The sequence below is a fragment of the Prorops nasuta genome, unplaced genomic scaffold (assembly GCF_024137725.1).
Source record: "Prorops nasuta isolate Cenicafe-Biocafe unplaced genomic scaffold, Cenicafe_Pnas_1.2 PNAS00021, whole genome shotgun sequence".
Taxonomy (NCBI): Eukaryota; Metazoa; Arthropoda; class Insecta; order Hymenoptera; family Bethylidae; genus Prorops; species Prorops nasuta.
In genome coordinates, this window is record NW_027116818.1 from 1,704,901 (window position 1) to 1,732,695 (window position 27,795).

The following is a 27,795-nucleotide window of genomic DNA, read 5'->3' on the forward strand; positions in this document are numbered from 1 at the left end:
AGAAAGTCTAGGAAATTCGAAAAGAAAAAAAGGATCTAACAAAGTTGACAAAGTCTAGCAGATTTCTCACCTGCATCCAGTGATTTGCTTTCTCTGTTAGCAGGTATTCTTCTAGGTTCCTGCGATTCTGCTTTGGACTCAAATTCCCTCTTTCTCACAGCAACATTAGGTACACTCCTCTTATTGGACAATCTGGACAGTTCGCTCTTGTACAGATTCGTTCGATCGCTCGTTGGCTCATCGTCGTCGCTCAGTAAACGTCCAGACTCGAATTGCTTGGCTCGTTTGGAAACGATCTGGAGGCCCTGTGGAGGCACAGGGAACTTGTCGTTGCCCTTTTTATCAGGTCCAGGAGAAGATGGCAAGGACGAAGTTCCATTCCTCAGATCCTGGGCCTGGCCACTCGAAACGTTCTCATGGATTCTCGTCAAGGTCGTTACAAAAGCTTTATTAGAAGAATTGGATCTCGCAGTGGAGGAGGAGCTCCTCTGTTGATCCTTGCTAGATCCACAGCAATCCTTCTGATTGGCATCGTATAAGGAAGAATAGAACTTCTCCCTACTGCTCTGGTTCTCATCGAGGCTCCTGGTGGAATAATCTGATTCAGACTCGGTATCCGTTTTGACTCTCTGAACATTCTGATTGGTCGGTTTGGCAGAAACAGGTTTGGACCTTTCCAGACTGGAATTCCTACTGGTCGACTGTTGCTGTTCACCAGGAGGCCAGACTTGTCTCTGGAGCTTCTGTGGCCTCGCGTAGAATTCTCTCTGAATGACAGAGTTAGCCTGCAATGGTGTCAAGGCCTCAGGCGTCATGTAAAGACCAATGGGATGGCTGGGTCTCCTAAGAAATTCTTCCTTCTGCTCGAAGCTCTTTCTGAGCCTGGTCATGATGACGGAGTCATCGGAGCACTCGTTGCCAGTTAAAGTAGAGTTGGAATCAAAGGAAGAAATACTATCTTTGCTGGCTGGAGATGAGTCTCTTCTGGAGTCCAAACTTCTGGAATCCATGCTGAGCCTGGATCCAGGGTCCGATGACCTTGCTATGACATCTATACTGATCAATGACTGATTATCAGAGTCCTGGGAGGTTCCACCGCTACCCTCAGAGGCTCTACGAGTTACGACTCTTCTCCCAGGCCTGTAGATGGGTACCTGAGGCTCAGCCCTGGAAACGGGATACCTCAGCTGTTCTTTGTCGAACGGTTCTCCAGGTCTCACTCTCTCGTAGATCGGATCCTTGATTCTGTCGTACAGCTGTTCGCTGCTGGGACGCGAATATATGGACTCTGGACGAGTCCTGTCGTACAAATCGAATCTGGAGTCTACCGAGGTACGGTACGGTTGCGGTGCTGGAGTGATTCCTTCTCGCTTTCGCACATCCATACGGTCGTACATAGCATCCTGGTTTCTGGCAGCATCCTGTAGTGGCCTGCGCAGAGAGTTCAACGAGGACACTTTGCAGCTTGATAGTTGTTCTTTGTAGCAGGAGCTGTCCTGGCGTTGGTACCCGGAATTGCTTTGGTTCTCCGTATTGGGTATCGTTGTGGTACACACCCAGGATTGCCTGGCCCTAGGAGATGGTCCTGGGATCATGCTGAGCGATCTCCTCTGCTTCTGGGAGATACGTTCCGGGGATCTCAATCGAGGACGTTGGTTCGTCTCGGGATTGTGGGCTGTCTCACCGAAGTACTGCAAAGAGATGGGGTCAGATTAGGTTTACTCGCATGTGGTTCTGACAAATTATCGATGACAGTAAGAGAAACTTCCTACAGACTCTCGGTACCAATACTACATCTCGATAGCTGCGAGTGATTTGCTGGGTACTTGGAGCAACTCGAGACTCGACTGATATTTAACATTTTTTTTTCTTTCTCTTTGAAACCACTTGGCATGCTTCTTGACCTTTTTCAGGGTTTCTTATGCTTCTACGTTATTCCAACTTTCACAAAATCTTTCTTTTCAATGATTCTAAAGTATATATACCCTTTGTAGGATGTCGTCCTCCTTGGAGACGACCAGGAGTCTCAGCCAGGCTCCGGCTTGCTGTATTCTTTGGACGACACTGGCGTATTGTTCTCCACGCGTTGGTGTACCGTCCACTGATACCACTCTATCGCCGGTCCTCAATCCAGCTTCAGCTGCCGGTGAATTCTCCCTCACTTGTTTCACGAAGATCGTGTCCATCGGCTCTTCGATCTTCGTCCGCTCGTGTCCTGGCAGCATCTGTAATGATTATCATAATTTTTATCTTATTAACGCAATTATTTTGAAACTAATCACTTACACAGTTTTTTTTTTCAGGTAAACTCTATATGTTTCTTCTACGTATACAATGGAAAGTAGATAATGATGGAATAGAATATCCACACACACACGCATACAAATACCATACTTTGTATTTTTGATATAAATTATATTTGTTTTTTATATATGCAACAGGAAGTAAAGAACGAAGAACAGAATGTCCATACACGAGTTAATTTTGCGTTTCAGGCGTGGAAGCGAGAGACTCGTTGAGTGCTTGGTAAATAAATCCGGGCGTGATTAATACCGAATGCTAATTAATTACGTCATTCTCTCGCAAATTAACACTTTGGGACTCGAAGAGGCATCAAGTTTATGTTTTATATAGTGTACCACGAATGAAGTTGTGATGAAAGACAATTTTTTAGCTTGGAAGTCGAAGGGTAATGCAAGTTTTTATCAGATCGTATATCAATTATTAGGTCAATCGTCGCTAAATATAAAACGAGATTTAATTTCTAATAGTTTGAATCCTTAACAGTTTTTTTATTAAACTCGACGAGCGATAATTTTGTTTTCTTAGGATTGTATTTTATCAGGCCGTATCAATTATCAGGTCAATCGTTACTAAGCATATAGAGCGAGATTTAATTTCTAAGCATTTGAATCCTTTAACAGTTTTTTGCTAAGCTCGACGAGTGATAATTCTGTTTTCTTAAGATTGTATTTTATCAGATGTATCAGTTTATAAAAAACTAGATAAAACTAAATTTTAACTTCCAAACAATATTAAGCATTAGTATTCTTTAAAGAACACAAGATTAAAATAATAAAGTATAATTTTAACCCTTTATGAGAGAAAAACGAATAATAAAGAAAGTACCGTGTACATAATTCAGCATTTTGTAGAAAACGCAACAACGAATGACAAAGTATCGTTCTCTTGTTTTTAGCCCCTTATAGGGTCTAAATGAATAATAAAAAGGGTGCTGTATGTATGTGTGTGGGATTTCCGGAGTAATGGAAGCTAATGGACTTACACAGCAGGACTCGGGCGGATATACGATGAAGTGGCGAAGGGTGAATCCAAATCCATTTTCGCTTCGTCTGAGTAAAAGCGTGCGTGGTCCTCGGGGTGGCGAGGTTTCTCGTTGTCCCTTCGAAATACCTTTCGTTACGCCCTGGCCAATTCCAGTGGAAGCCGGAGGCGGCGGTGTGGCGTGCTTCACCTGTATCCAGAAAAAAATTAACAGAGTTAAAAAAACGAGAAATTGTATAGAAATCAGAAGCAAAAAGCACGGTGTTAAATTGCAATATAAAATACAAGTCGTATAACTAGGGTTAACCTAGGCAATGAGCTGAACAATTAAGGTCATTTCTATGCGAATGACACGAGATTATCTAACAAACGCCAGCTCCGGTCTCGCGTTTGCATTCCTGCCATGACGTCATTTTATCACCTCGGTGTAGCGATAATCTCTCTACGAGCTGCGGCCACGTGAGGGCAGCTCCCGTTCGGTTCGGTTTTCTTGCCAGTTAAATTCAACGTAGCTGTCCACTGAGAAAACTTTACTTGGCTACTTATAAAATGGCGATAATTTCTCTGCGAGCAGCCACCGAGCGAGGCCACTTCCTGTTCGGTTCTCTGGTCAGAAAATTTTAGTCGAGTATTTATACGAAACTATAGCGATAATCTCTCTTACTGAAATAAATTTTCTCTTTATCAGGTCTCATATATTTTTTATGTCCACTTTAATAGATATTTTCACTGTATTTTCCATCGTCCATTTCTCCCCAGGGGAATTTCCTATTGGTTTTCATCACGAGTTAAATTCAACGGAGTTGAACAGTGAGAAAACTCCAGTGTACGGAGTATTTATAAAAAGCAGTGATCTTGAAGAAGAGTCTCGGAGTGTAGAAAAAATAGAAGATGGGGGGACTTGACTTGGGGAGAGTGGTGACTAAGAGTGGTTTGCTTGTCTCGTTGTGACAATTAATATAAATCTAGTTGGAAGTTGGTTGACCGGTCGATGATAATAAAATGTCGCATGAGCGATAAATCCGAAGAAGAAGAATCGTTTGGAGGTTTATATAGTCAGGGGTAGAGCCTCGTCCAATCTGGCTCTTGGGCAAAAGTTATGTGCCAGTGGATCCTTGTAGATTTCTCTCTTTCTCTCTCTCTCTCTCTCTCTCTCTCTCTCTCTCTCTCTCTTGTTTGTTATAATACGTTTCCATGCTTTATATATACATATGTCTGTGTACACGTAGACGTTGAACCGGTATTAGCCAGACTCTTTATGTTAATTCGCGATGAAGATAGGTTCTTCCCAGTGGTTTTTATCGCGAATAAACCCAAGTACTCGAGATATTTACCGGTTTATACCTCTTTACACAACACGAGTGTTATATTTAGCCAATATATATATATATATATGGAATTGAGCAAGAAGAAGATCGATGGAGAACAAATCATGAAGAAGAAATAATAAAAGAGACTCCGAGGACTGATAGAGAAATTCCGAGGGATAGTCCTGCAGGAGTCAAGCGAACGTTTAGGAATGTACGCAAGGGAATCGATGAAAGGTGGCACATCATGGACAGGCAACAATGGTTATAGTGACAATGGAGAATGCTGATGACGTTGGATGGCCTGTTTGGTGGTGAAATAGCAGATGCCAGTCACGCCTGCCTTAATTGGAAGGTGAATACGTAAAGTCGTCGCTCGTGCTTCTGTTGTCCTAGCATTTCATTCCGACTGCCAAAAAGATTTACGACGTAAACATACTTCCCACCTATACTGTTCTTCCTCCTTTTCGGCATTCGATCGCACAAATTATTGAGAGCAAACGATAATTATAATTCAAAGTTTCTATATAGGAAAAAATGTTTAGATTTTTAAAAGTGTTAAAAATTTTCTATAAATATTACTTTGAAAATATTCGTTTGGTAGAATTGAAACATTTTTTGAAGATTTTCTTAATATTCGATCTGAGTTTGAAGCATTCGCGTTGCAAGAAATTTTGATATACAACTTTTTATAGGGAACATTCTTTTGGCATCATATCGAGATCTACCCCTAAAAATTGGTCATTAAGAACGCGATGGAAATATTAGCGACGACCTTGGTGCTCGATACTATTTCGGAAATTTTTGCGGAATTCGGGGGGAGTATTTGGCGAGTTTGCGTTTCCTGCACGCACTAATTGGCATGCAAGCCTGGATGTCGAAACCGAATTAGACACAGCGGAACGGTCCTCGATCGCCTCGGTCTCTTCACGAGCTTTTCACTTCCGGCATTAAGCATCTTCTTCTTGTCCCCACTTTTGCCATTTTCATAATTGCATTAAGCACCCTTGCACGCTTCACTGATTAAAACGACGCTTGCGAACTCAATGAAAATGTTCAGCTTTTATATATCGAGTGCTGAAACTCGTCATTCGGTATATATCAGGAGATTTGGTACAGAGTCTCTTGTATTAAAAATATTGGGATAAATTTTCGTAATGGTAGAACAAATCCCCAATATTTAAAATTTATTCTTTAAACAGTTTTTCATAATAATTCATGAAGATTCTAGAGTGACTCAGTAGAAATATTCATTGATCATAATTATAGCGTTATTTTTCCGAGGAAATAGAAATCCAATAATTTCCTCTGCATTCAGGATAAATGAAAATAAAGGAAAGACGGAGATATAATTTGTATGCATCCTTTATAAATAATAACACTCCATTTTATTAATAAAATAAATTCACAACAGTTTTCAATGATCTAGCAGATTTGTTGAACGATTCTAATTTCTTGTTAGTATTCGGGGAGGAAAAGGAAATTGGAAAATTGGCTCGACATTTGTGGATAAATGGAGATGAGCGAGCCGAGATGGCAGTTGTCATTCATGCGTCGACGGATCTCACTCTATTTCCGTCGCGGCTTGACGATTTTTGGCAAGCTGATGTACGAGTGTGAATGTGTGTGCGCTGTAATTTATCGATGCTCCTCTAAATAATTATTATTCAGTTATACCCCCGGGAAAGTGACGTGGCTTGGTCCGACCTGCCTAATGAATCTCCATTTCCGTCCCATTCGGACACGCTCGGTAGCAGAGACCCTCTCCTTCCCCCCCCCCCCCCTCTCCCCCCTTCCTACGTCACTCAGTAAATATGACACGTGGGAAAAAAACAATTGTTCGGAAAAATCGAACAAAATTTTGTTTAACAAACGCAAAAGGCGAATGAAGAAAATATCTCGTGTACCATATATTTGATCCGCGGTTTCTAAATAGACTGTTTTGATCCTCTATGTCATCCAGTAAATATTATACGCGATAAGAAACAATTAATGGCAAAATCTTACAAAATGTTATTATTATACAAGAATGAATAGAGGGAAACGCGACAGGTGAATTAAAAGGATAACTCGTGTACACTACATCTGATTAGCGGTTTCTCATAATTATGAAATTGAGGTCACCCAGCTAGTTTCTCTCTACGATAAATTTTTGCCCAACTCTGAGAACTCTGGTTTACGCGTGTTCGCGTATGTTTGTTCGCCGCGTGTGGTGTAATAAATTTTGCTGCAGCACAAAAAACTGTTAGGTGGTGCAGTTAATTAAGTGCGGCTAATGAGCTTTGAACGGGACGTTTCGTAACGAAATCCTTGAATCTCGTTTCCCCTAAAGACTTCATCTTGTGGGTTTTTTTACTTTCAGGATCGGATGAAAAGGCTTTTGTGGTGGGAGTCACTCTCGTTAACACATTGTTGTACAGTGCACGTGGAATTCCCTTGCAACTCTGTTCTGCTCGTTAACCTTTTCCAACAACACAACAACAATAATAATAATAAAGAGGAGAACCGAGCTCGAGGCATTGGCCGAGGATTTTGGTTCTTCGGGAAATCCTCGAGTCTCGTTTCCCCAAAGGCTTCATCTCGTGCATGGTTTTACTTCACTTTCAGGATCGAATGAAAAGACTTTCGTGGCGGGAATCTCTCTCGTAAACACATTGTTGCACGGAGCGCGTGGAATTCCTTTACAACTTCGTTCTGCTCGTTAATCTCTTCGAACAACAACAACAATAATAATAATAAAAAAAGAGGAGAATCAAGCTCAAGATGGCGTCGACTCTGGTATAGGTTTGCCTTGGAGAAAAGTTGCCTTAGGTCAAAACTTGACAAGACGACAAACCAGTTTGGGATATGCGAGTCGATGATCGGTATACTCGAGCGAGTCGTCTGAGAATTAAAAGGCTGTCAATGTCAAGTTGCCATATACCTGACAACTTTCCATAATTAAATTGATGCGAGAGAACCAGATTCTTTGAAACTCAAACCGACCAGAATTCCAAAAACCAAAGAAACTAAATTCATAGATTTCCCTTGGCAATTACCACGAACCATTAGAGGTTGTTTTCTAAATATATTTATAACTATACCTAATGGTATAATTATCCAGTAAAAAATTACAATTCACGATAAAAATCATTCTTATATATTTATGCAACAAAAAAAAAACAGCTAGACTTTAAACATTTATTTAAATGAGGAATTTATCAAAAATTTGCTAAAAATTTATGTATTATTAATGAAAATATTTTTCAAAGTAAAAAAGAGTTAAACTTTCCAAAAGGATCCATAGTCTGATTACAATTAATTCAGCGTGTATATAATCGAGTGAGTTACGTTGTTTTCAACGCGTGTACCAAACCTCCTGATTGGGAAGTCCTGACGCAACGCGTGCATTACGGGAGAGTAGTCCTGTCCCTTACTGGAACAGCCAAATCGGACGAAAGCCTTTAAAAAGGAATCAGGACGATTTCCAATGGTTGGTCAACTGAAAAATCTAACGATCGATCCGACGAGAAGAAAGTGTTTTTCGCGTCGATGACGTTATTCGGAGGATTTCTCGGTCTCAGGACTGACAATGCTACGCATTGGAACGGTGCGAAACCTCAATTCCGAATGGCCTTGACATCCTTGCATTTACGCAGTTCGCAAGTCGATGCCATTGTACGATCGTTTATTTACCTAACCAGCTGCGTCCATCGATCTTTCCTCGAACCCTCGAGATATTTGACGCAAAAACCAGTTGAAACGATCGAATTACGTACAGAAAAATCGCCAGGTATAAGAATAGACGAGTACACTGATAAAACCTCGTGAAATGTTCCGAGAATATCCTAAGGATATTTGTGCTATTAAGGAAGTAAATGCCCAATGAATGGAATGTACACAGACAAAAATAGTTGAATGGATAATATTTTATTAAATCAACTCATGAACGATTTTTTATGTAATAGCAACGATACAAATGAGAATGAAACTATAATAATCGCTGAGGAGGGGGGTAAGATGGATGTTGATGGATATGATTTTTGCAGAGAGATAATGTTCGCGGTGACGTGGGTGGATTTGTAAAATAATCTGAGGCGTAACGCCAGCAGGGCAGCGAAGCTTCAGCGGAACGTTTTACTTTGGCATCGTATGGACCATAAAACTCGCGATATAAGATCACGATGAGTTCGTTTATTTGTTAAACACGCGCGCGTACACGAGCCAGCCAACAGGGAGAGCTCGGACTTTTTTTATTGGCCCAATTATCCCACGCGTACTCTTGACCCTCTATTATTAATCTCTCTCGAAAACCCGAGAATTTCCACCTTACGTCACAGCTATCGCCATTGATCTCGCAAAGTCGTTCGATTGTAAATATACTTCCCACAGACTCAAAGCTCTTCATTTTTTCTCGATCTACATTTCAATTTGTTCACTCTTGTTTTTATATTATATTTAAAATTGATTAAGTTATCTTGTGTATTCGTGATGAAGCATATAGGGAGGACGATACTAATTTTTTTTTTATTTATTTACTTCAAAAATTATCCATTTCAGTGTTGGTTTTTTCTTCTACGTTATATCAACTATCAACTTGTAACGTAAAATATATCGTTGAGCGTATAATCATGCTTTAATTTGTTTTCGAAAATTCAACGAGCAGTCGTGTGTATTCGTGATGAAGTGTTGGAAGTACGATAGTAGCTTTTACAGCAGGCGATAATGGCTTAAACAAAGCTTTCGCAAGAATTATCAAATCGACACTTGATCCATCAAAGCAAGAAAGATTGAAATCTGCGATCGAGCTACCAGATATTATCGTTTATCTCGCTAAACCACAATGAACCTTTTCTCGACTCACGATAATTCTACAAACTTATTCCTCGAATCGATCTTTCATAAGAGAAACCTGGAATTTAAATTCTAACCATAAGAGAAGTATTTTCTTTCAGATTTTTTATTTTCAATTTTCTACAAAAATTGTCCATATGTATCATGAGGTAAAATTTTAATTTTTTAAGATAAAAGTTTTAAGATTTGTTTATATATAGTATATATAACAATGACCTATTGAAACATTGTCATTGGATCTTCAGGATTAGCAATAAATAAATCTTGGCAAGAGAATAGTTTATTGGGAGAATCGAAAGGCATTAAAGAGGCTTTGTCAGGTGTTTTGTTTGACACCTTGGACAACTGCACACACCTTTGATCGTTGAGCAACCACAGAAACGAACAAGCGAGAGGCAAACGGAACTCTGCAAACGTGCATTTCGCATTCCTAGACGGAACGGCCGATTATATTTATCCAAGGTTTGCTTCCCCCCCACAACGTATCTATTTTTCCGTCATTCTCCATCATCGGTACGATTAATAAGCGAATTATAACTCGCGGCTATCACGTGCCTAACACAATTCCACAATCCTATCTAACAATCTCGATATTCTGACATTTCACGCTTTTATTGCAATAACTTTCATTTTTCACCATTTTTCCAATAACAATCTCGATCTCTCCTCTCTCTCTCTTTTCTATCATATGGAAAAACTACTTAGACTCGAGAATATAGAGAGAGAGAGAGAGAGAGAGAGAGAGAGAGAGAGGACTCTTCAGTTTTTTTAATAAACATTTCTCGCTTTAATTTCTAACATTGCACAGAACTTCTTTTTTTTTTTTTTTTTGTTTCGGTATACAAGAAATTATTCGACTGTTTTGCACGTGACCTTAACGATTCGACCAATGTCCCGGAGCCATCACGTATTATATTCGTGCCGCAATATCGGAGGGACTTTCCGCGAATGCAGAAATCTTATCTAGCGGTATATTCACGTATGCGACCGATAGTTTCTACGATTTCCGTTATAAGTTTTCCTACGTCAGAATTTGCATAAACGTCATGCGCCCCGAGTCATTCAAAACAGTCCTGCCAGTTCCTTCGGTAATCAGTCTCTCTCCTATCGAGCAGAAAAAAATCGACTAGTAAAGAGGAAAATGTACAAAATCTCCAGTTGATATAAGAGTCAGAACGATCGATCAGACTCGGGAGAAACAATTTAGGTAAATTTATTTGCAAGCCAAGATGGATGTAACGGGCGCGTTAAAACTGGGAGGCTCGTAAATAATTTTGCACGATTTACGCTGGGCTATTGCTTGTTATTATGCGTCGTCCAACGCGGGATAAATCTTACGGAAATAACGCGATATTCTTTTCCCACTATTTCGATCATCCGAATTAATTAAGCTCGCCAAGTTGCCTCGTCCGAAGAGCGCTTTATTTTTGCCTCGTTGCAAGATTCGAAAAATAGCCACGTGGAAAAAATGAGGGGGAGGCGAGAAGAAGATGGAGTTAAACTGGGTTAGCGGGGCTTTTCGGGTTACGCGATGAGACGAGAAATGGGACGAGGCAGTCTCGTGCAGCGTCCGGAAAATAGGTCGCTGCCACCATAAATCTTTCCTCGCGCCGAAACAGCCAGTCCGGCTTTAACAGGAGTCACCGCGAGTACATCGCGTGATTCTTGAATTAAAACAAGACAAAAATAAACAACGGGGAAGAAAAAAAATGAATTTCCAGTGAAATTTTCCTTGCGGAGGAAAATCCTCGTGAAAAATGAGTTGGACGATTGGAGAACCAACAAGCTATACACACGTTGGAATGCGTAATGGCAGTTTTATATTAACTCTGGCAGTTCTACGAGTTGGCAGTGTTATAAAATGGCCTCTGTAAAATACTATCAGACCGTTTCGAGGTATGTCGATGAAGAGAGAGAGAGAGAGAGAGTGGAACAAGTGATTCCATTCATGAAAAATGCTGCAACGTTTAAAATTCGCGTGGCTATCAGGTACGTCGATCGGACGACCGAAAAATTCATTAGCGAATTATTTGGGAAGTTTTTAACGAGGCTCGATCGAGTGGAGGAATTTGAGAGAAGAGGCGTGTTTCTTTTGAACTGCGCAATTCCTCGTTAGGGGCGAATCGGAAGTGTAACGGTCCGTCTACTTTCCCGGTGACCTTTGACCTCATCCACCTGTGCTCCCAGCGAACGCCTAGATCGAATAACGAATCCAATCGAACCGAACAATGAGTTGGAAATCCTTTGGAGGAGAGAAAAAAGTAGAAAACTAAAAACAAAGAAATGAAAAAGAAGAGACGCGAGTCGAGCGAAAGTCGAATCGTTTTTCAGATGGAGATACTGGGATGTACGAGGAATTCTCGAGACGAGGAGCGTGCTGCAGAGCCAACGATGAATCTAACACGAGCTATTAGAACGGATTAGATAACGTGGAGAGCCACGAGAAGCGTTGCTGAACAAAAGAAAATAAACAAAGATCATGTTTCTACCAATAATATCCGAGCAGATATTGGAACAAGATAAAAAGTAAACATCTACGAATTACAATCTTTCTAGGAAATGCCTCTTGCTATTACGACGATGGAAAAAAGTTGTTTACAAATTCGAGGAGGATAAGCTATGTATTTACATATACTATGTGTGTGTGTGTGTGTGCGAACGTAGCTCCAAGAGGATTTAATGTCAGCACCAACTATATACGAAGTACCGTTCGGAGACTTGGATCATTTATTATTATGATTATGATTTATTCACGTAGTACGGAGAGAAAGAAGAGCATAGAGAGAAAATTTGTGCTGGATCCGTTAAAGACGATGGAGCAGGGCACCTCGAAGAGGACTACGGTAGCCAAGGCGAGGCTTGTTATTAGTCTAATTGACAGTGGCTCGGTTTACGATCTCTCCAAAGTCCACGCATGCCACTACCGTTCGTGGATCGCTAGATCCGAGCGAGATCTACGATCGCGATGCGGATTAGCCGAGACGGATCGTTGCACCCGTCGCTCCCAGCCAATTCGCTAAACACACGACTCCCTGGCTACCACCAACGCCTTGATAAACCGTTCCAATCGCTACCCCCCCCCCCCCCATTGTACCATAAGATCATGTATAAAAAAGTGCATTTTTTCCTATTTTATCACATCGTTATTAAAATCTAATTATAATCTAACATACGCGCTTGCAGTCTGCTGTACTTATTAGATTATAAGAGAATAATTGCAACATTTGTATCTTTCGCAAATATTTTGCTCAAAAAGCATCTTTTCATTGAATCGATCTCGCTGCTAAATTAAAGTAGATAGACCCATGACAATAGAATGAAAAATCTAATAATAATACATCTGTTAAAAATGACTAAATAGCAGAGTTTTTTTCGTCAAGATAAAAACTCGTGACCCAAAAGGTCAATGAATCACAATAGTAAAGAGAAAAAACTGTAGCAACAGGATACTCGACGCATCGTTTGTTTACATTTTGGTAGACCGTTCGTGGAAGATTAATGAAAACGCGAGGGGTTGAGAGTTAAAGGAGACAACCTGTAGGGAAATAAACAGAGGACTCGCGCGATGGCGTGGATCGATAATAACGATAATAAGAAAGCCTAGGAGCCGATAAAGACGTGAATTGTCATTTTGCGATAGATTTATGTGGCTTTATCATTATTGTTATTATATCGTTATTGACCGGTATGGTCGGGCTTATTTAGTGGCGCAGTAAATTAGTTGGGAAATCACGTGTGTGCGAGCTGCGGCGTAATCGCTAAATCGCGCCTTGCCATTTACAGGGGAATCCAGGCTTGGGCCTTGCGCGTTCCCCATTGGCTACCCCGAGACACTACGACTATTTCCACGTATTTATTACCGGGAAAACGCTTCTTAACGTTAATGGGACTTTGTTTCTTTATGGACATCTCGTACTTAGTAACTCGCATGCCAAAACCCCTTTATTTATTTATCCAGCTGACATAGTATACACCTTTTGCCTTGGATCGTTCGGTTTGGTCTGCATGGGTTAAACTTTCACGAAATCCTTTCGTGTTTCGTATCTGAGGATCAGTTGTCTTTCTTTCTCTCTCTCTCTCTCTCTCTTTCCTCTCGTCGAACTGCAATATTTATTAATCGATCTTATAGGGATTAGGCTTATTTTATTGTCTCCTTTGGTTCTCTTGCTCAATGAATCGGCAAGAAAAAGCTCTTATATCCCTCTCTCTCTCCTTTCCTTTTTCCATTCGCCATCATTCTTTTCCCTCGATTCACAGCATAAACTTTATTTTATCGCCTCGATTTCGCGATCGGGGACCTACTAACGCTCCTTTTATTTATTTACAGATTCAGCCGGATCTCGTGGAAAAATCTTGCGCGTTCTCGAAGGATTTTTCTCGGATTTTTTTCGGAGGGGAAAACCTTGAGGAGAGTCGAAGTGGGAAACAATGGAAGTTGAAAGGCGGTGATATCTTTTTAGCCATGGGATAATAATCGCGAGCGTAAAATCTAGCCAGCGCACGATAAAGTCAATGTTTATATCGAGTGCATTGAGACAACGTGTAATTAATTTTATGAGAAGGGAAAAGACAGAGCGATAAGAGTCGAGGAATAAAACGAGACTGACTAATCCATTCGATCCGGCCGATCGGGATGAATAAATTGAAACGAAACTCGATGCAAAAAGTTAATTAACCCAGTGTGGAGGGGGATATTTAGAAATCCGAGAAGCAATGGCGAGAGAGCTAGCCTCCTTTTTCTTCTCGATAAATAAAAACAACAGTCTTTATAAATAAATAAGGAAAAAGTTGTGCAAGAGGACGAAAATCCATAGGATGATTCGATAGGGCTATATATAATATCTCAGTCTGAAAACCTTCATTATCCTTCATTCGTCTCGCCCCTTGTCTCCACCCCCCCCCCCCCACCCCCCTTCCACTACTTCCCTTCCACCGTGTCTCGTCTTTAAAACCCAATGCAATAAAAACGAGTCTAATATCGAATTTCTCGAGCGAAATAAAATTTCGATCAAGAATTTGAAAGAATAACGCGAATGCCTCGGTGATACTGGAATAACTCGAGGGACTCGGTAGCAGAATGGATAGATCGCAAACGATAAGAGAGATCAAAGGCAGGTATAATAATAGGAATTACACGCGTTGTCGGCTTTCCCGTTCGGTCGAATGAGAAGGGAGCCGGTCGAGGGAAAACCACGGCGAGTAAGCAAAGTGACAAATGGCGTTGGTGACAAACACTTGTAACGGGAGGAGAGCTAACTGCTACGTTTCATCAGTCACGATCGCCTCGAACTTAGCCGCTAAAATTACAGCGATCTCTTAGTCGTGCGTTAAGTTCTCAACACCGGCCTTTCGCCTCGTTCGTTCGAAATCGAGTAAACATTTCTCGCAAAGTTTTAGTGCAGAATTTATTTATGGGACGAAAGATGAATTTTTTATGACGTTGTACACTTTATAAAATGTTGTTGCCCATTGGTTTTTCATCCGTAATAGATGCTCCTACTTCTAATTCCCAGTTGGAACGGGGCCCGAGATATTTGGGTCGTGGTGCGTGCATCCTCGGAATTCGGCAGGTGCGTACGAGCAGTTGTGTGCTTGTTGATTCTCCCCCCCCCCTCCCCTTCTATCACGAGTTCTCTTGGTGGCCCCACTCTCTCCCTCTATCGAACACAAATCGATCGCCCGCACGAAACTTCATGGGGGTCACGATCGTAGACGGAATACACGAATAATAATAACAGCAATTATAACGAACCGGACTTTGGCACTCTTATCGCCTAAAACGATCCATTCCCTCACTCCAAAAACCTTTTTATAATGGAAATTCATTCGAAAGCAACGATTCTCCACGAGACAAAGCAAGTTCCAGAGTGAATCAGCCGATTCCTGAATTTGGGTCATCCGAATCACCGACGGAAAAGAATTCAACACTCTTCAATTATATCGATTCTCATCACGCGATGCAAATTTAGTTTTTTGCTCGACACGAACGTCCCTGAGAGTGTTCTAAAACTTGATCCCAAAGGACCTTCTAAAACTTGATTGGTCGATCATTTGGATAGAGCAAAATGGATCGGAATAACGAGAATGAAATTTGTTCGAGCGAATCCTTTGGAATATTATAATTAGCTTGCGCGATAAAAATTGATTTGCTCGAGGAATGCGAATTATCGACACGAGTGACGATTATCAGGATCCTTTGTGTTCCTAAAGAGGAATGATCGGACCAATTAAAGGAATTTTTCAGTCGACTCTTCCCTTTCAACAGCGTTTCTCCCTACGCGATTCTTGATTGGATCGATCGATGATTTGAACCGAGAAAAATGGATCGGTATAACGAGACTAAAATAATTAACTTGGAAAAATTGATTTGCCGAAGGAATGAATTATCGAGACGAGCGACGATCGTCAGGATCCTTTGTGTTCCGCGAGAGGAATGATCGGACCAATTAAAGGTAATTTTTCCGCCAGGTTTTCCCTTTCAACGGTGTTTCTCACTATGTGATTCTTTGTCGGTCCTTTCACTCGAGTCGAGAAGCCGAGTCGAGTCGAGTCCTCCTTTCACGCGCAGACACCATTGCGCTTGCTAACTCTATTCACGTCGAAAGAGCCAAACTGCCAGGCCGAGGATCTCCAGTTGAGAAATTGCGATCGATCCTTCTCTCCACGAAACTCTCCTCCACCAGCCTGAAATATTAACTATTTTTCTCTCGTCCAATATAATCCACGCGCCATTTCACGCCAATTCAGCTTGATCGATAACCACTGCTCTTTAACCGCCAAATTATACACCCACAACACTAATTCTTCATCGTTACAATGCCCTTAATCGCCGTAACTAAACGCACATGACGACAGCCTAGGTTAAGCCTGATAAATATTAGAAAATAATGTCTAGAAATATGACACTACTCGCCAAGATTTCAAAGAGAGAGAGAAGAGTTAAATAAAGCATCGAGACTCCGAGAAAGAAAAATGCACGTGGCAGGAATATTGTGGCATGTCCCGGAAGCGAATGTTGAATTTGGTTTATCTGGGCTGGTACACTGTCAGTAGTCGTGGATTTATAGGAGACACTTGCCATCGGGTCCTGTTTCATATGCAATGCTCCAAAAGAAACACGTTTCGAGCACGAGGCCGGCGGATACTCGCGGCAAGATCGCGTCACGTGACCGTGCAACCAGGAAGCCCCAGGATCCGAAGCAACACATCTCGCGCGATATTTTGCAACCGGAGCCATCGAGATGAGGAGCGTTAGGAGTGAATGAAAGACTCTCGTGTTTACCGAGATGACGCAAGCCCTCTTCTTGAATTATTTATAACAATATCCAAGGTATAAAAGTCCATTGAGAACTTTCCACGCGATACACGATCATCGAATTTGGCGAGGCTAATTTTTATTGGACGCTCGAGGTCTATTTTAGTTTGGTGCAAGAGGGTGCTCTCGCCTCATTCACCATGATATTAATGAAAAGGCCAAGTGCGAGGGTGAGTTAACGTGACATTTTACCCTCCATTCGATATACGTGGAAGACGCGTGGCTGTAACGTTCATTGATCAAGATGTTTGTGCTTTTACTGGATAAAGCGTGCATTCGCTCATTTCTTTATTGTTCAGACTATGGTGTATTGGATGATCGAAAGATGACTTTTAGATCATTAACAGAGTTTTTGTGATTGTATCGAAAGTAGAAATTAAAAGTAATTCGGTTCTCAAGTTTTACAGCTTTTCCACTTTTGGCCAGAGGACGCAAGAAAGTTATGAACTCTTCGAGATTTTTCCAGGTTGATCGCGCATTTTTCGGACTAGTCGAGCATTTTATAAAGCTCGCGTTGAGCTTAAAAGCACGTGTAGTGCACGTGTGCATACATTGACTCATTCTGGTAAAAAGCAGAGAATGGAGAGGGGGGGGGGGGATACAGGGAAAGCGAGATTAACAAATAATTTTCCATCGTTGCGAAAGGTTGGAGTGGCCAATTACGGATGAAATAGTTGCGGGGCAATCGTTGGTAAATGGGAGCAAAAAAATGAGTACCGAAGACGTGGAGGAGGGTTGCAAAATTGCAAAGGTATTCTTTGATACTTCGGAGTTAAATGTACGTAAAGTTAAAGTTTAAAAAAAATAATGGGATTGATGATACTTCAGGCCTGACAAATTCCACAGATTCCCCAAAGAGCATGAAGGTGATTAGACGAGAGTGTGGGAGGGGGATCACAAAGGAAAAATAATAACTGATCGAAAGGAGAGCGAGACTACTCTCGAAAGTCAGGTTGGGTGAATATGCGGAAGTGGAGGAAAGGTTAGGTTTGGGGCGTGTCGAGCGTGCTGCCCGTATAAATTACACGACGTCCCTGCGTTCGCCCGTTATGTCCACTTGTAGTAACGGAGGCCGAAAAAAAGGACAGAGAGAAGAACGATGAAAAGGAAAAAAAAATCAATAAGAGCAACGATACACGACATGATCGGAGCGGGATAAGTCGTAAAGGGTAGCTGGTATTGGTCGGAGATAAATGAAAATGGACAAAGTTCTGTGTAAAAACGGGAGAAACAAAGCGGAAGTGTCATTAAGTATTATTAAGCAAATGAGTGAGAAATAATGGAGGGGTGGTTCGACATATGGCGATATGAACCAAAAACAAACCAGCTGTTATCGTACTGTACAATATATATATATATATATATATAAAATGAATAACAGCAAAGTTCTATAGGTGTCCATACGACAAAATGGACAAGTGTTACAATTCGGGAAACGTGACACCATTGTCAAGAAGATGAAGAAGCACGCTACCATTGTTGGAGGCTCTTCAGGCGTAGCGACGTACACGTGGGATACAAACGGGTTATTATAGCACCGTTGTTACGCCATCAACCCTCCACAACCACCTCAGCATCCACGAACCACCCCTTCCCCCAAGCACAACTTTTCCCCACTTGATAAGCTTCTGCAAAATTCTCAATGGACTCGGACAGGATGCTCGTGCTTCAAGGTCACTCGGGAACGCGCGTTCCGTACCTCTTGTCAATGGGACAACCTTTGTTCGAAAGTTGCAAATTTCTAGTGCTTTATCGGGTTTGATGGCACGATTGAATTTCATGAGAAACAAAGGAGTAAAAAATTCATGGAAAGAGTGTAGGAAGAGCGGAGCGAAGGACCGTGGTAAAATAAGATTGAGTGGAATTATTAATGTTCTTTATAAGGAGCATCGAAATGCAACCCCGGCATTAATAAGGACAACCGGAAGTGGTCGAACTCGCCAGGGTCATCGAGGAGGAAAATCGATGGATATAGGGAAGAGTGGGGGTAATTCAATTCTGACCAATCGAAAATGTGACACTCGAAGGAAACGGAATATCCTCGATCGATGATAATCCAGCTGAATATAATCGGCTGCTTCTCTTAAATTTCCATTATCGAGATTCCATTATGCTTCTTCGCTATTGGAAATTATGCGATCTCCGAGGATAAGATCGGTCCTCGAGCGTAGATTTAAAATAGAAAAGGTCAGGAAGACTAAATAAATTTATCAGCAAGAATTTTAAATCGAGTTTTGGAATCGCCATAACGATAAGTCAAGGGAGATTGGCTTACATGGAAAAATCGGTAGTAGAGATGAGGGGGTGGAGAGGTGATATCGAAAAAAATCGTGATAAAAGCTTGTGGTAATTTTCAATAAAATAACATTTATTAGCCATGAGCGGGATAAAAAGGTGGGGAAACTTCGTGATAAGTTGTCCCCTCCCTGGATAATCGGTCGTTAACCGATTGGGAACCGGTTCGAGTCGACAGGAATCTTGATCCTTCCAGGATTTTTTCCTCCCGTTGCAATATCCAATTTTTACCGGGAAAAATTTGCATTCGCTTCGGCTTACTCGACCGCACTTTTTACCGATCGATCGATATCGAAAAATATTTTCCACGAATGAAAGATTTTGAAGAAAATTCATAATGTTTAGAGAAAAAAATTGCATTTGTTTCGGTTTACTCCTTTGCATTATTTACCGATCGATCGATATCAACGAATATATTTTCCAAGAAGGAAATATTTCGAGGAAAATTCAAGGCTTGACTCGGTCGGTTCTAGCATAGATGCAGGTGCAGGCAGACTGAAATGCTTATCACGTGGCTCAATTGGTTCCACGTTGCATAAGCAGCTCCAATTTAACTGTAATAGGCCAGTTTACGGTCCGGACAATCCAATTTCATCATTAATGACGTCCACAGCCACGCTAGCTCTACCGTTATTTACGCTACGGTGCTCCAGCTCTGTAACTGAATATGCCTTGGCTAGCTTCCAGATTTTTGAGTTATTTTCTTTACACCGGTAACCGGAATGTTTCCTTCCACGTTTACAAGTCAAACCAAGCATAGATCAGCCGCTAACAGACCGTTCCTTCATCGCAAAATTACCTTCGTTTCTAAACAAGTTTAATTGTCTTTCAAAGCAATACATATATGTATACAACGAGAAGAAATTATGTCATTTAAATGATTCTTTATCCGAATAGTTATACTCTATTATAAGAACACAAAGTTTTGTATTTTAAAACTTCAAGTTACTAATAATTTTCTAGCCTATATATATATCACGGTGCAACGATTTTCAAGAGAACGAGAAGCTGTCCTTTTGTAACTGCACGGGCAAAGTTTCCTAGGATGTCCGATGAGTTTAGTGGGAGCGTTTAATGAGTTTATACGGCGAGTTGCACAAAAGGGAGACTCTGAAGCTAGAATTATCAGCTGTTCGCGTTGTCGTCGTCGTCGTCGGCTGACGCACCGCTGCGAGATGAGAGGAGGAGGGGGAGGAGGAGAAGAGAGAAGGTCGAAGGATCCGCGGTGAGAAAAGTAGGTCGACCAAACGGCTAAGATCGATAGGGGCCCCGCTGTCTAGCGAGAAAACGACCGCCCCCCCACCAATTCTCACTATCATTCAGCCCAACGATCAAACCCGATCTTTGCATTTATAGCGTTATTACACGCTCCCTAACTAATTCTTTAATCGCTCATTATTTTTCTTCTTGCAAACGTTTACAATATCGTAGAAATGAAAACAAACGAAATCTTTATATAAACCTTCCGAAGGTCGAAATGTGTTGTATCGAAGAGGTGGTACTATCGATAATAGATTTACAATTCAGAAATTTATGAAATTTATTTTACAGATGTTTCTTATTACAGGATATACTCAGTATTAAAGTTTTAAAAATATATGCCATTTTGTACCTCTGAAGTTACAATAGCTTGCAATGTTATCATTACTGTTGTAACAATTTTTATCTTAAAAATATTATTTTTGATTAAAATTTATATCAGAGTTATTTTTTGACAAAAAGTTTAAGCCATTTGATAAAGTATGGATAGAATAATATGTAACCTGAAAATTACACGAGTCTATAGAAATTTGAATAAAATAGACAAAATTAAATTTTCAAAAACGTAGGAAAATTTGAGAGAATGGAGGGAAATAATAATGATAAGAGGAATGAGCATTGTATTTGGAATTGGATTACGTTTCACACTGATCGATCTTTGCGCCGACCTACATTTCTCGCAGAATCCTTTGCTGCTGGTGTGTTCATTGGCACTCGAGCATAGGACCAGCTTTCTATGCAAACGCGAAGCAATTTGAAAGCGTTCACTGTCAAGCCCCATCTTGCAACCGATCGACCAGCTACTCGTTATAAACTCATTAGATTCTTCAAAAAGACGTCAGGAACAAAATGCTACTCTATTATGGACCTTATGATTATTAATCCTCGGTTAGATCACTGTATTTCAGTTACCATTTTCCATTACGTTCTTTGGGCTAATCCAGCATTTTCAATCTGTTCTATCTCTCGATGAAATTTTATTAATTCTCAAGACTCTTTTCCACTTCAACGTCAGATGGTATTTGAAAATAAAGGAACAAGTGAAAAGGTTACAATCGCACTGATACTTGAGTTATTTCGCAGAGAATGTAATAAAAAAATTCCAAACTTTAAATTTATAAAAATATACTCTACAAAATTATAAGGATGAAACTGAAAAATCTTTGTCAAACAATCGATCCACTTTAATAATTATTCCAGCATTAAGCTACTTTCCAGAACACTCTCTGATATAACTCTTCGACATCCCCCATGCAATATTAAACAGTTTACAGGAGAGCTCTTCAACAATTTCGTCATTGAGGGATAAATTTACGTGGCTCGGTATATTCCTGCGTCGTCCCTGGCAATTGGACGTTTGAGAGGGGCTTCGACCGAGATGGTTAGATTTCAGATAAAATGCGAGATTGCGGCTAACGTGGTAAGTGTGCCAGTGCACGAATGGAGCTATCGATGACTAAATATTGTCGCTGTATATATATATATATATATATATATATAAATACCTGAGGTGCTTAATTAAAACAAATTATCGTGCTGCGGACAATGGACCATCCACGTATATAAATATACATACACAGTGGGTTAACCATGGCGAAGGAGGTCGATGATGCTTTTCTTCTCTAGGAAACCCACATACTGTCCCAAGCCATCCATTATGCTCAATTATATAGTCTTGGGAGTGGGAAAAATTTCGAGAAAGGGTGGTGGGGGTGAAAAGTGAAAAAAGAAGAGGGCCTCGAGAGGGCAGGAATTGTCCAAGTTGGAAGACGCCGAGTGGCAAGATAGTAAACAGCGTTACGTAAACGCAGGCAAGTTCGATTAAATTTAGCCTGCAACTGATATACCATTATCAGAAATGGCCTCGTGCAAATAGCAGCACTGACGCCATTCCCATTGCCGATGCTACGGACAGACTCAGTTTCGATATAGGACTTTTTTCCAAAACCTGTTCGATCGCGATTCCTCAACTTTCCAACCTCCTCCTTTCATTTCCCATCGCGTTATCTCTAATCTCGCATATTCCAGGCGCTTTCGTAAAACGGAGTAAGAAAGAATTTTCCCTATTTCTGACGAGACTTTAATCTCCAATTTCTCACGATAAATGTAAAATCGCCCTTTCAACAGGTATATATATATATATATATAGACGCGCGCAGCAGGTCGACTCTCCTCCGGGAAACTGGAAATCTGCTCTTGACAAATCCTCTTTCTCACGCGGCCAACCCGTTCCAATTTATCGCGCGCGCGAAACCATTCCATTTCCCTCACCCATTCTCTCGACCATTGATTCTCGTGCTGTAATATACTGCGACTTAACGGGAACTCGAACTAAGGACAAAGAGGGACCTGCTCGTGGCAGGTGAGAAGATTCATCCTGTATTTTATGTATATATATATATATATATATACAAGATTATTTATCAGAATTTCAGTGGTAAACTGGATCGAGATACTCGATTGGTGTACATACAGGTGATGGGAATAAGGAGAAAAGCCATGAGAATTAATTTCTGCGGGCAAAAAGACTATAACGTTGGCAGGTGATGAGAGCTGAAGAAAAACAAAGAACGAATGCAGCTGGTGGAACTCGTCGATTTCATTGAGATGTAAACAGCTCGTTTACGTCTACTTCGATTACGCAATTAACGCGACACGAGAAACAATAGAACGTATTTGCCAACGCATAATTCTCCTAAAAAAGCTTCCACGTGAATATTTGTCTCTTCTGTATGTGCAAAAGGAATCAGTCGAGGTTTAATTATTACGGCTAGTGGGGTTTCGTTGCTTTTCTAATTAGCTCGTTGTTATTGGAGAACGTGGATATCGGAGAATTCTTGTAAAGTTACTTCCGGGACGTGATTTAAATCTTAGAATTTTTTAATTTTTTGAAATGAATAGTGAGATTGAAGATTGACTGGAGGGTGTAATATTTTTGTAATGTTTATCAAAATAAACAGAGAGTTTGAAGAGAATAGAGTGCATAGAGAGACTTATGTAATTTCACCTTAGCCGGCCTTACGTAAAGCTGATCGACTAGTTGGAAAGAGGACGATTGATCGAAACACACGTAGAAACTACGGTTCTAAACTTTCTTCTTTCGAGAACTTGAAGAGCCAAATCAGCAGAAGCGAATTTTTACAGTTGGTTCAATCTTCCTCCGGATTGAAGCTGTGCTAATTCGAGATCAATCTGGATGGAGCGAGTGTGCATTGTTTGGGTTTTGAAGGGGAAGCAGGAAGGGTTGGGGTGGGAGGAAGATCCTAGGAATTCGCGCGTACAGCAATGTTGATGGCGATGGTGGCGTTATGTTTACGAGCGTGTCCGGTGTGCACCTCGCGGCTCGCTTCACGCTCAATTAATTTCTAGGTGAGTCGCCCGCGGATAAAGTGAATTTATCAGCGACAGTGGCTAGCAATTCTCTTGTATATACCCCCCCCCCCCCCACCCCCGCTCCCACCACCACCACCTCCTAGCACCTCTTATCACTGCACATCTTCCATCGGGGTCTCTCACGCGATCCACTAGTTTTCCCAATTTTTTTATGGGGAATTTTGAGAGTACTCGAAGAAAAAAATTGGTTGTGATGGAGAAAAAAAAGAGTAGTCTATATATATTATTTTTGTTGGTAGCAACGGAAGTAAAGTGGAAAATAATTGTGTGCGAAGGTGATATTGGTAGAAGAGAACGTAGGCTGTTGAAGAAATAGGAATAATGCTTCGTAAAATAAACGGAAGTCTCTCGCGTGATCCGCTCGAATCCTCCCAATTTTATCAGTGAAACACGAGAGAATTAAAGGGAAAAAATAATGGAGTGTGAAAGCGTTCTTTTTTATTTTGGTAGAACAGGACGTATCGCTGTCGGAGAAATAGGAATGTTTTATAAAATAGAGGGAAGATACTTGTATAACCTTGCTTGTCTGTTATTAGCTACTATTAGCTGCTACTTCCACTTGAACTTAAGACTCGACGTGTTAAAAGCGGCCCCGCGGCGATACACGAAGAATATTTTCTCTTGCTCTGCCCCCCACCACCTTCCCACCACCACTTCCTATTCATCCACCATTTGCCACAGCCTTTTTTCACCCATTAAACCTTTTTCGCAGCTTTATCGACCTGTACGTACACAAGATCGACGTTTTATATATTCGATCAGATTTACCCGATCCTCTGAAAATCTCGACCAGAGTTATATAGAGTTCATCCAGAAACGTGCAATTACTCGAGCGTATGCACCGAGCTTTGTCAGAGCGGAGGCGACAGTTTCAAGAATGCACTTCGCCTTCCTGAGGAATTAAAACACTCTTTCCAGCCTCTTCAGACGATCCTATATCAAGCCACAATTATAACTACAACACAAAACTCGTTCAAACTTTTCTCGTCTCTGCGATCCTCTTAAGAAAGTACAAGAAAGTGTATTTACAAAATCAACGGCTCTTCATCACAGAAAAAACACGAAAATTCTGTGAAATTCTCGTAGAAAAATGCGGGAAAGTAAAATGGAGAATCCAGAAGTGTTCTATTATAATAACTTGTGAAATTCTTGTGAAAAAAATTGTAAAGCAATTATCGAATGGCTAGAGCGATAAATTTATCGCGTTCTTTTCCCGTCACGAATGATTACTCGGAAATGAAGCTGAATAAACGTGGTACTATTGCTTACAAGCAATTTAGTTTTATGTAGCTCGATAATTTTATCTTGTCACACTATTTTTCTTACTTCAATTGCGAGCAGGGTGGCGCTTATTTGGGGGAAAAACACTGGAGAATGCTTTCGATTACCAGCGGAGCCGATGATTTTTCTCCGCCGTTTATTTTGGGAATGTAGAAATACTCAAAATTAACTTTGTAACTCACCCTGTTTATTGAAACGAGGAAGGAACTATTTTTGAGTTTCGTCGGCACCCGGAATTACGTAAAAACTCGTCGATTCCCCCACCAAATGACACCACGTGCTCGGCAATAGTCGTTAATCCTCGAAAAAATAACCAGATTCTTCCTAAATACACTCGAAACACTCACGTTTCACGAGGCACAACACAAAACAATGCAAACTTTTCGAGTAACAAAAACGAGAGTCGGTAAAGTGGAAACGAGCTTCGAGATAGTCTTAAGGAAGGTATCAATTGAACCAACAAACGAGCTCGTACTAAAATAAAATTAGTAACCAAGTACGCGAATCAGAATAAAGTCAGATCTCAGCCATCTGCAAAGTACACTCCAATTTGAGAGAAAAAAAGCATTAACGGTATGTTGAATCGAGACTGTTTCAAGGTCGTTATATTCTCCAGATTGGAATTCCTCGGGTTGCAACGAGCGTTTTAATGGTAGAATAGAATCAAGTTACTCGTTCGGGTTGGCGAAAGAAAATGTAATTTGAGAATCGTACAGTTTGCTCAGTCGGTAAAACAGAACAGCTTTGAAATAGTCTTAAGGAGCTTGTTAATAAACTAGTCATAAGAGCACGTACTCAAACAAAAGTCATAACAAAGAATACGAATCAAAATAAAGCCAGATCTCAGCTATGTACAAACTACACACAAACTAAAAAACAAAAAACATTAACGGTATGTTGAGCCGAGACAGTCTCAAGGTCGTTGTTTTCTTCAGATTTAAATTCCTCGGGCTGCAACGAGCCTTTTAATGGTGAAGCAAAATCGTGATACTCGTCCGGGTCCGCAAAGGAAGATGGATTTTGAGAGCAGTGCAATTTGCTCGGTCGGTAAAATAGAACAGTTTTGAGATAGCCTTAAGACCAGTGCGTATCGGTATTTTTCGGTTGTTTCTCGATCGATCGGAACGCGTTACATCGCAGCCTTGGTCCGACAGTAATAACGTGGCCGTTGCTGCTTTCACGATGGTCGACGTGATACTGGCGCGCGCTGCGACACGAGAAGCCGGCGAGGGGAGGGGGAAACACCCACTTGAGCCTCCCCCCTCCACCACATACACCGGCAGTTGCTTCCGTGCCCGCTAAACTTCATTATTACACGTCTCGTGCCAGGCCAGGCCGAATCCAGCCGCGGAACAGCGCCAAATTCGATAACGAACGAAAATAAACGATGGGATCCTCGCCAGGATTCGACCTTGCGGATATTGCCCTGCGGAAAATGCACTTTTCCTCTGGGATTCCAGGCTTGATCAATATCCGCCACCCTCTAACGTCTTCTCGACATTTTACTTATCGTCTCAATCATTTCATTTGACAAGCTCGTTTATCTTCTTTAAATCTCCTTTAACTCCTCCCTCCCTCGCCGCATACAATCTCAATAATACCGACGATTGCAACGATTACTTCAACATTGATGTCTTCTATAATTAAAAACCTTTCTTGATTGCTTTTCTCTCAATGATTTAACTCTTTTCACCTCTGTTCTTACTTTTTTTTAGAAGAACGTGGTAATTTTATTTTTGGAAATAAGGCGATTGATAAAAATTAATACATTTGAAAGTAACGCTTTCATATTCTACAGTTATTTTACCGCAAAAATCAATATGAGTTTATTATATACCGTTTTTAATAATAAATATATACGGTAAAAAAAATCACACGAGCAGCTATCTATGGTTAATCAATCGCTGCGCATACTCAGATTGGTTTAGCCAGTGTTGGCACGTTTTATGTGAAAGAGGCAAGCGATTAAAATGTAAAGAGCTTATTCAAGAAATTGTATATTGCTACTTTAAAGAAAATATACTTACGAAAAAGTCATTACAATTATTATATCCAAAGATATTAAATTCAGTCTTTTATTTCAAAATGATACATTTATATATAGAAAATAGCAAGAGCTTACATTATATTTTAATGACACGAAACACAATAGGAAAAAAAAGAATTGATAGTAACAGGAGATGCTTGGTTGAAAAAATCGATCAAGACTTGGTATTTCTAGATTCTGATACAATTTTGTAAAAAGCTTGAAGGAACGTATATATACGTACATGTATTATGATATAGAGATCACACATTACCTTAAATGCTCATTATAACTATCCTTTTAAAATCATAATTTAAAAAATCTGTGCTCTGGAGTTCCGTCGTACCTTTCGCACAATTCCCGGATATCGCGAGGATATCGAAAGATGATGAACGACTTGCTGATCCTTATGCACCCATAAAGCAATATTATAATAACGCACTTTCTATTTCGGAGGAGCCAAGTCGATTAATTAGGCTGACAGATAATTGAGGGTTTTGCCCGGATCGATTAACTCGTGAGCGTCCATTAAGATCGATAAGTGGATTTTAGCGGCCGTGATTGATATCGAAACCGAAAGTTAACGCGAAAGTCGAACCGGTCCGACGGCCCAGACCCGCGGGGACCGTTTCCAACTGGTTCTCGATCCTTGCTTAAGGGCACGCATAACAAGCTTTTCTTGCAAATAGGATAAATCAAGTCATCAGAGAGAGAGAGAGAGAGAGAGAGAGAGAGAGAGAGAGACACTGATGGAAAATCGAAAGTTGGACCTTTGAAACTGATCGGAAGAAAAATCTCAT

At 40.8% G+C, this 27,795-nt stretch overlaps 1 protein-coding gene across 2 annotated transcripts in view; it reads right to left on the reverse strand.

The window, feature by feature from the left end:
- Positions 1 to 27,795, reverse strand: part of RhoGAP19D (Rho GTPase activating protein at 19D) — a 71,259-nt gene that overhangs the window by 16,025 nt on the left and 27,439 nt on the right. For both annotated transcript variants that reach the window (XM_066739819.1, XM_066739818.1), the window contains exons 3-5: positions 3,287 to 3,475; positions 1,986 to 2,225; positions 71 to 1,691 (exon numbers count right to left, since the gene is read on the reverse strand). In XM_066739819.1, the coding sequence (XP_066595916.1) occupies positions 71 to 1,691; positions 1,986 to 2,225; positions 3,287 to 3,475 (2,050 nt within the window). The remainder of the gene's footprint in view (positions 1 to 70; positions 1,692 to 1,985; positions 2,226 to 3,286; positions 3,476 to 27,795) is intronic.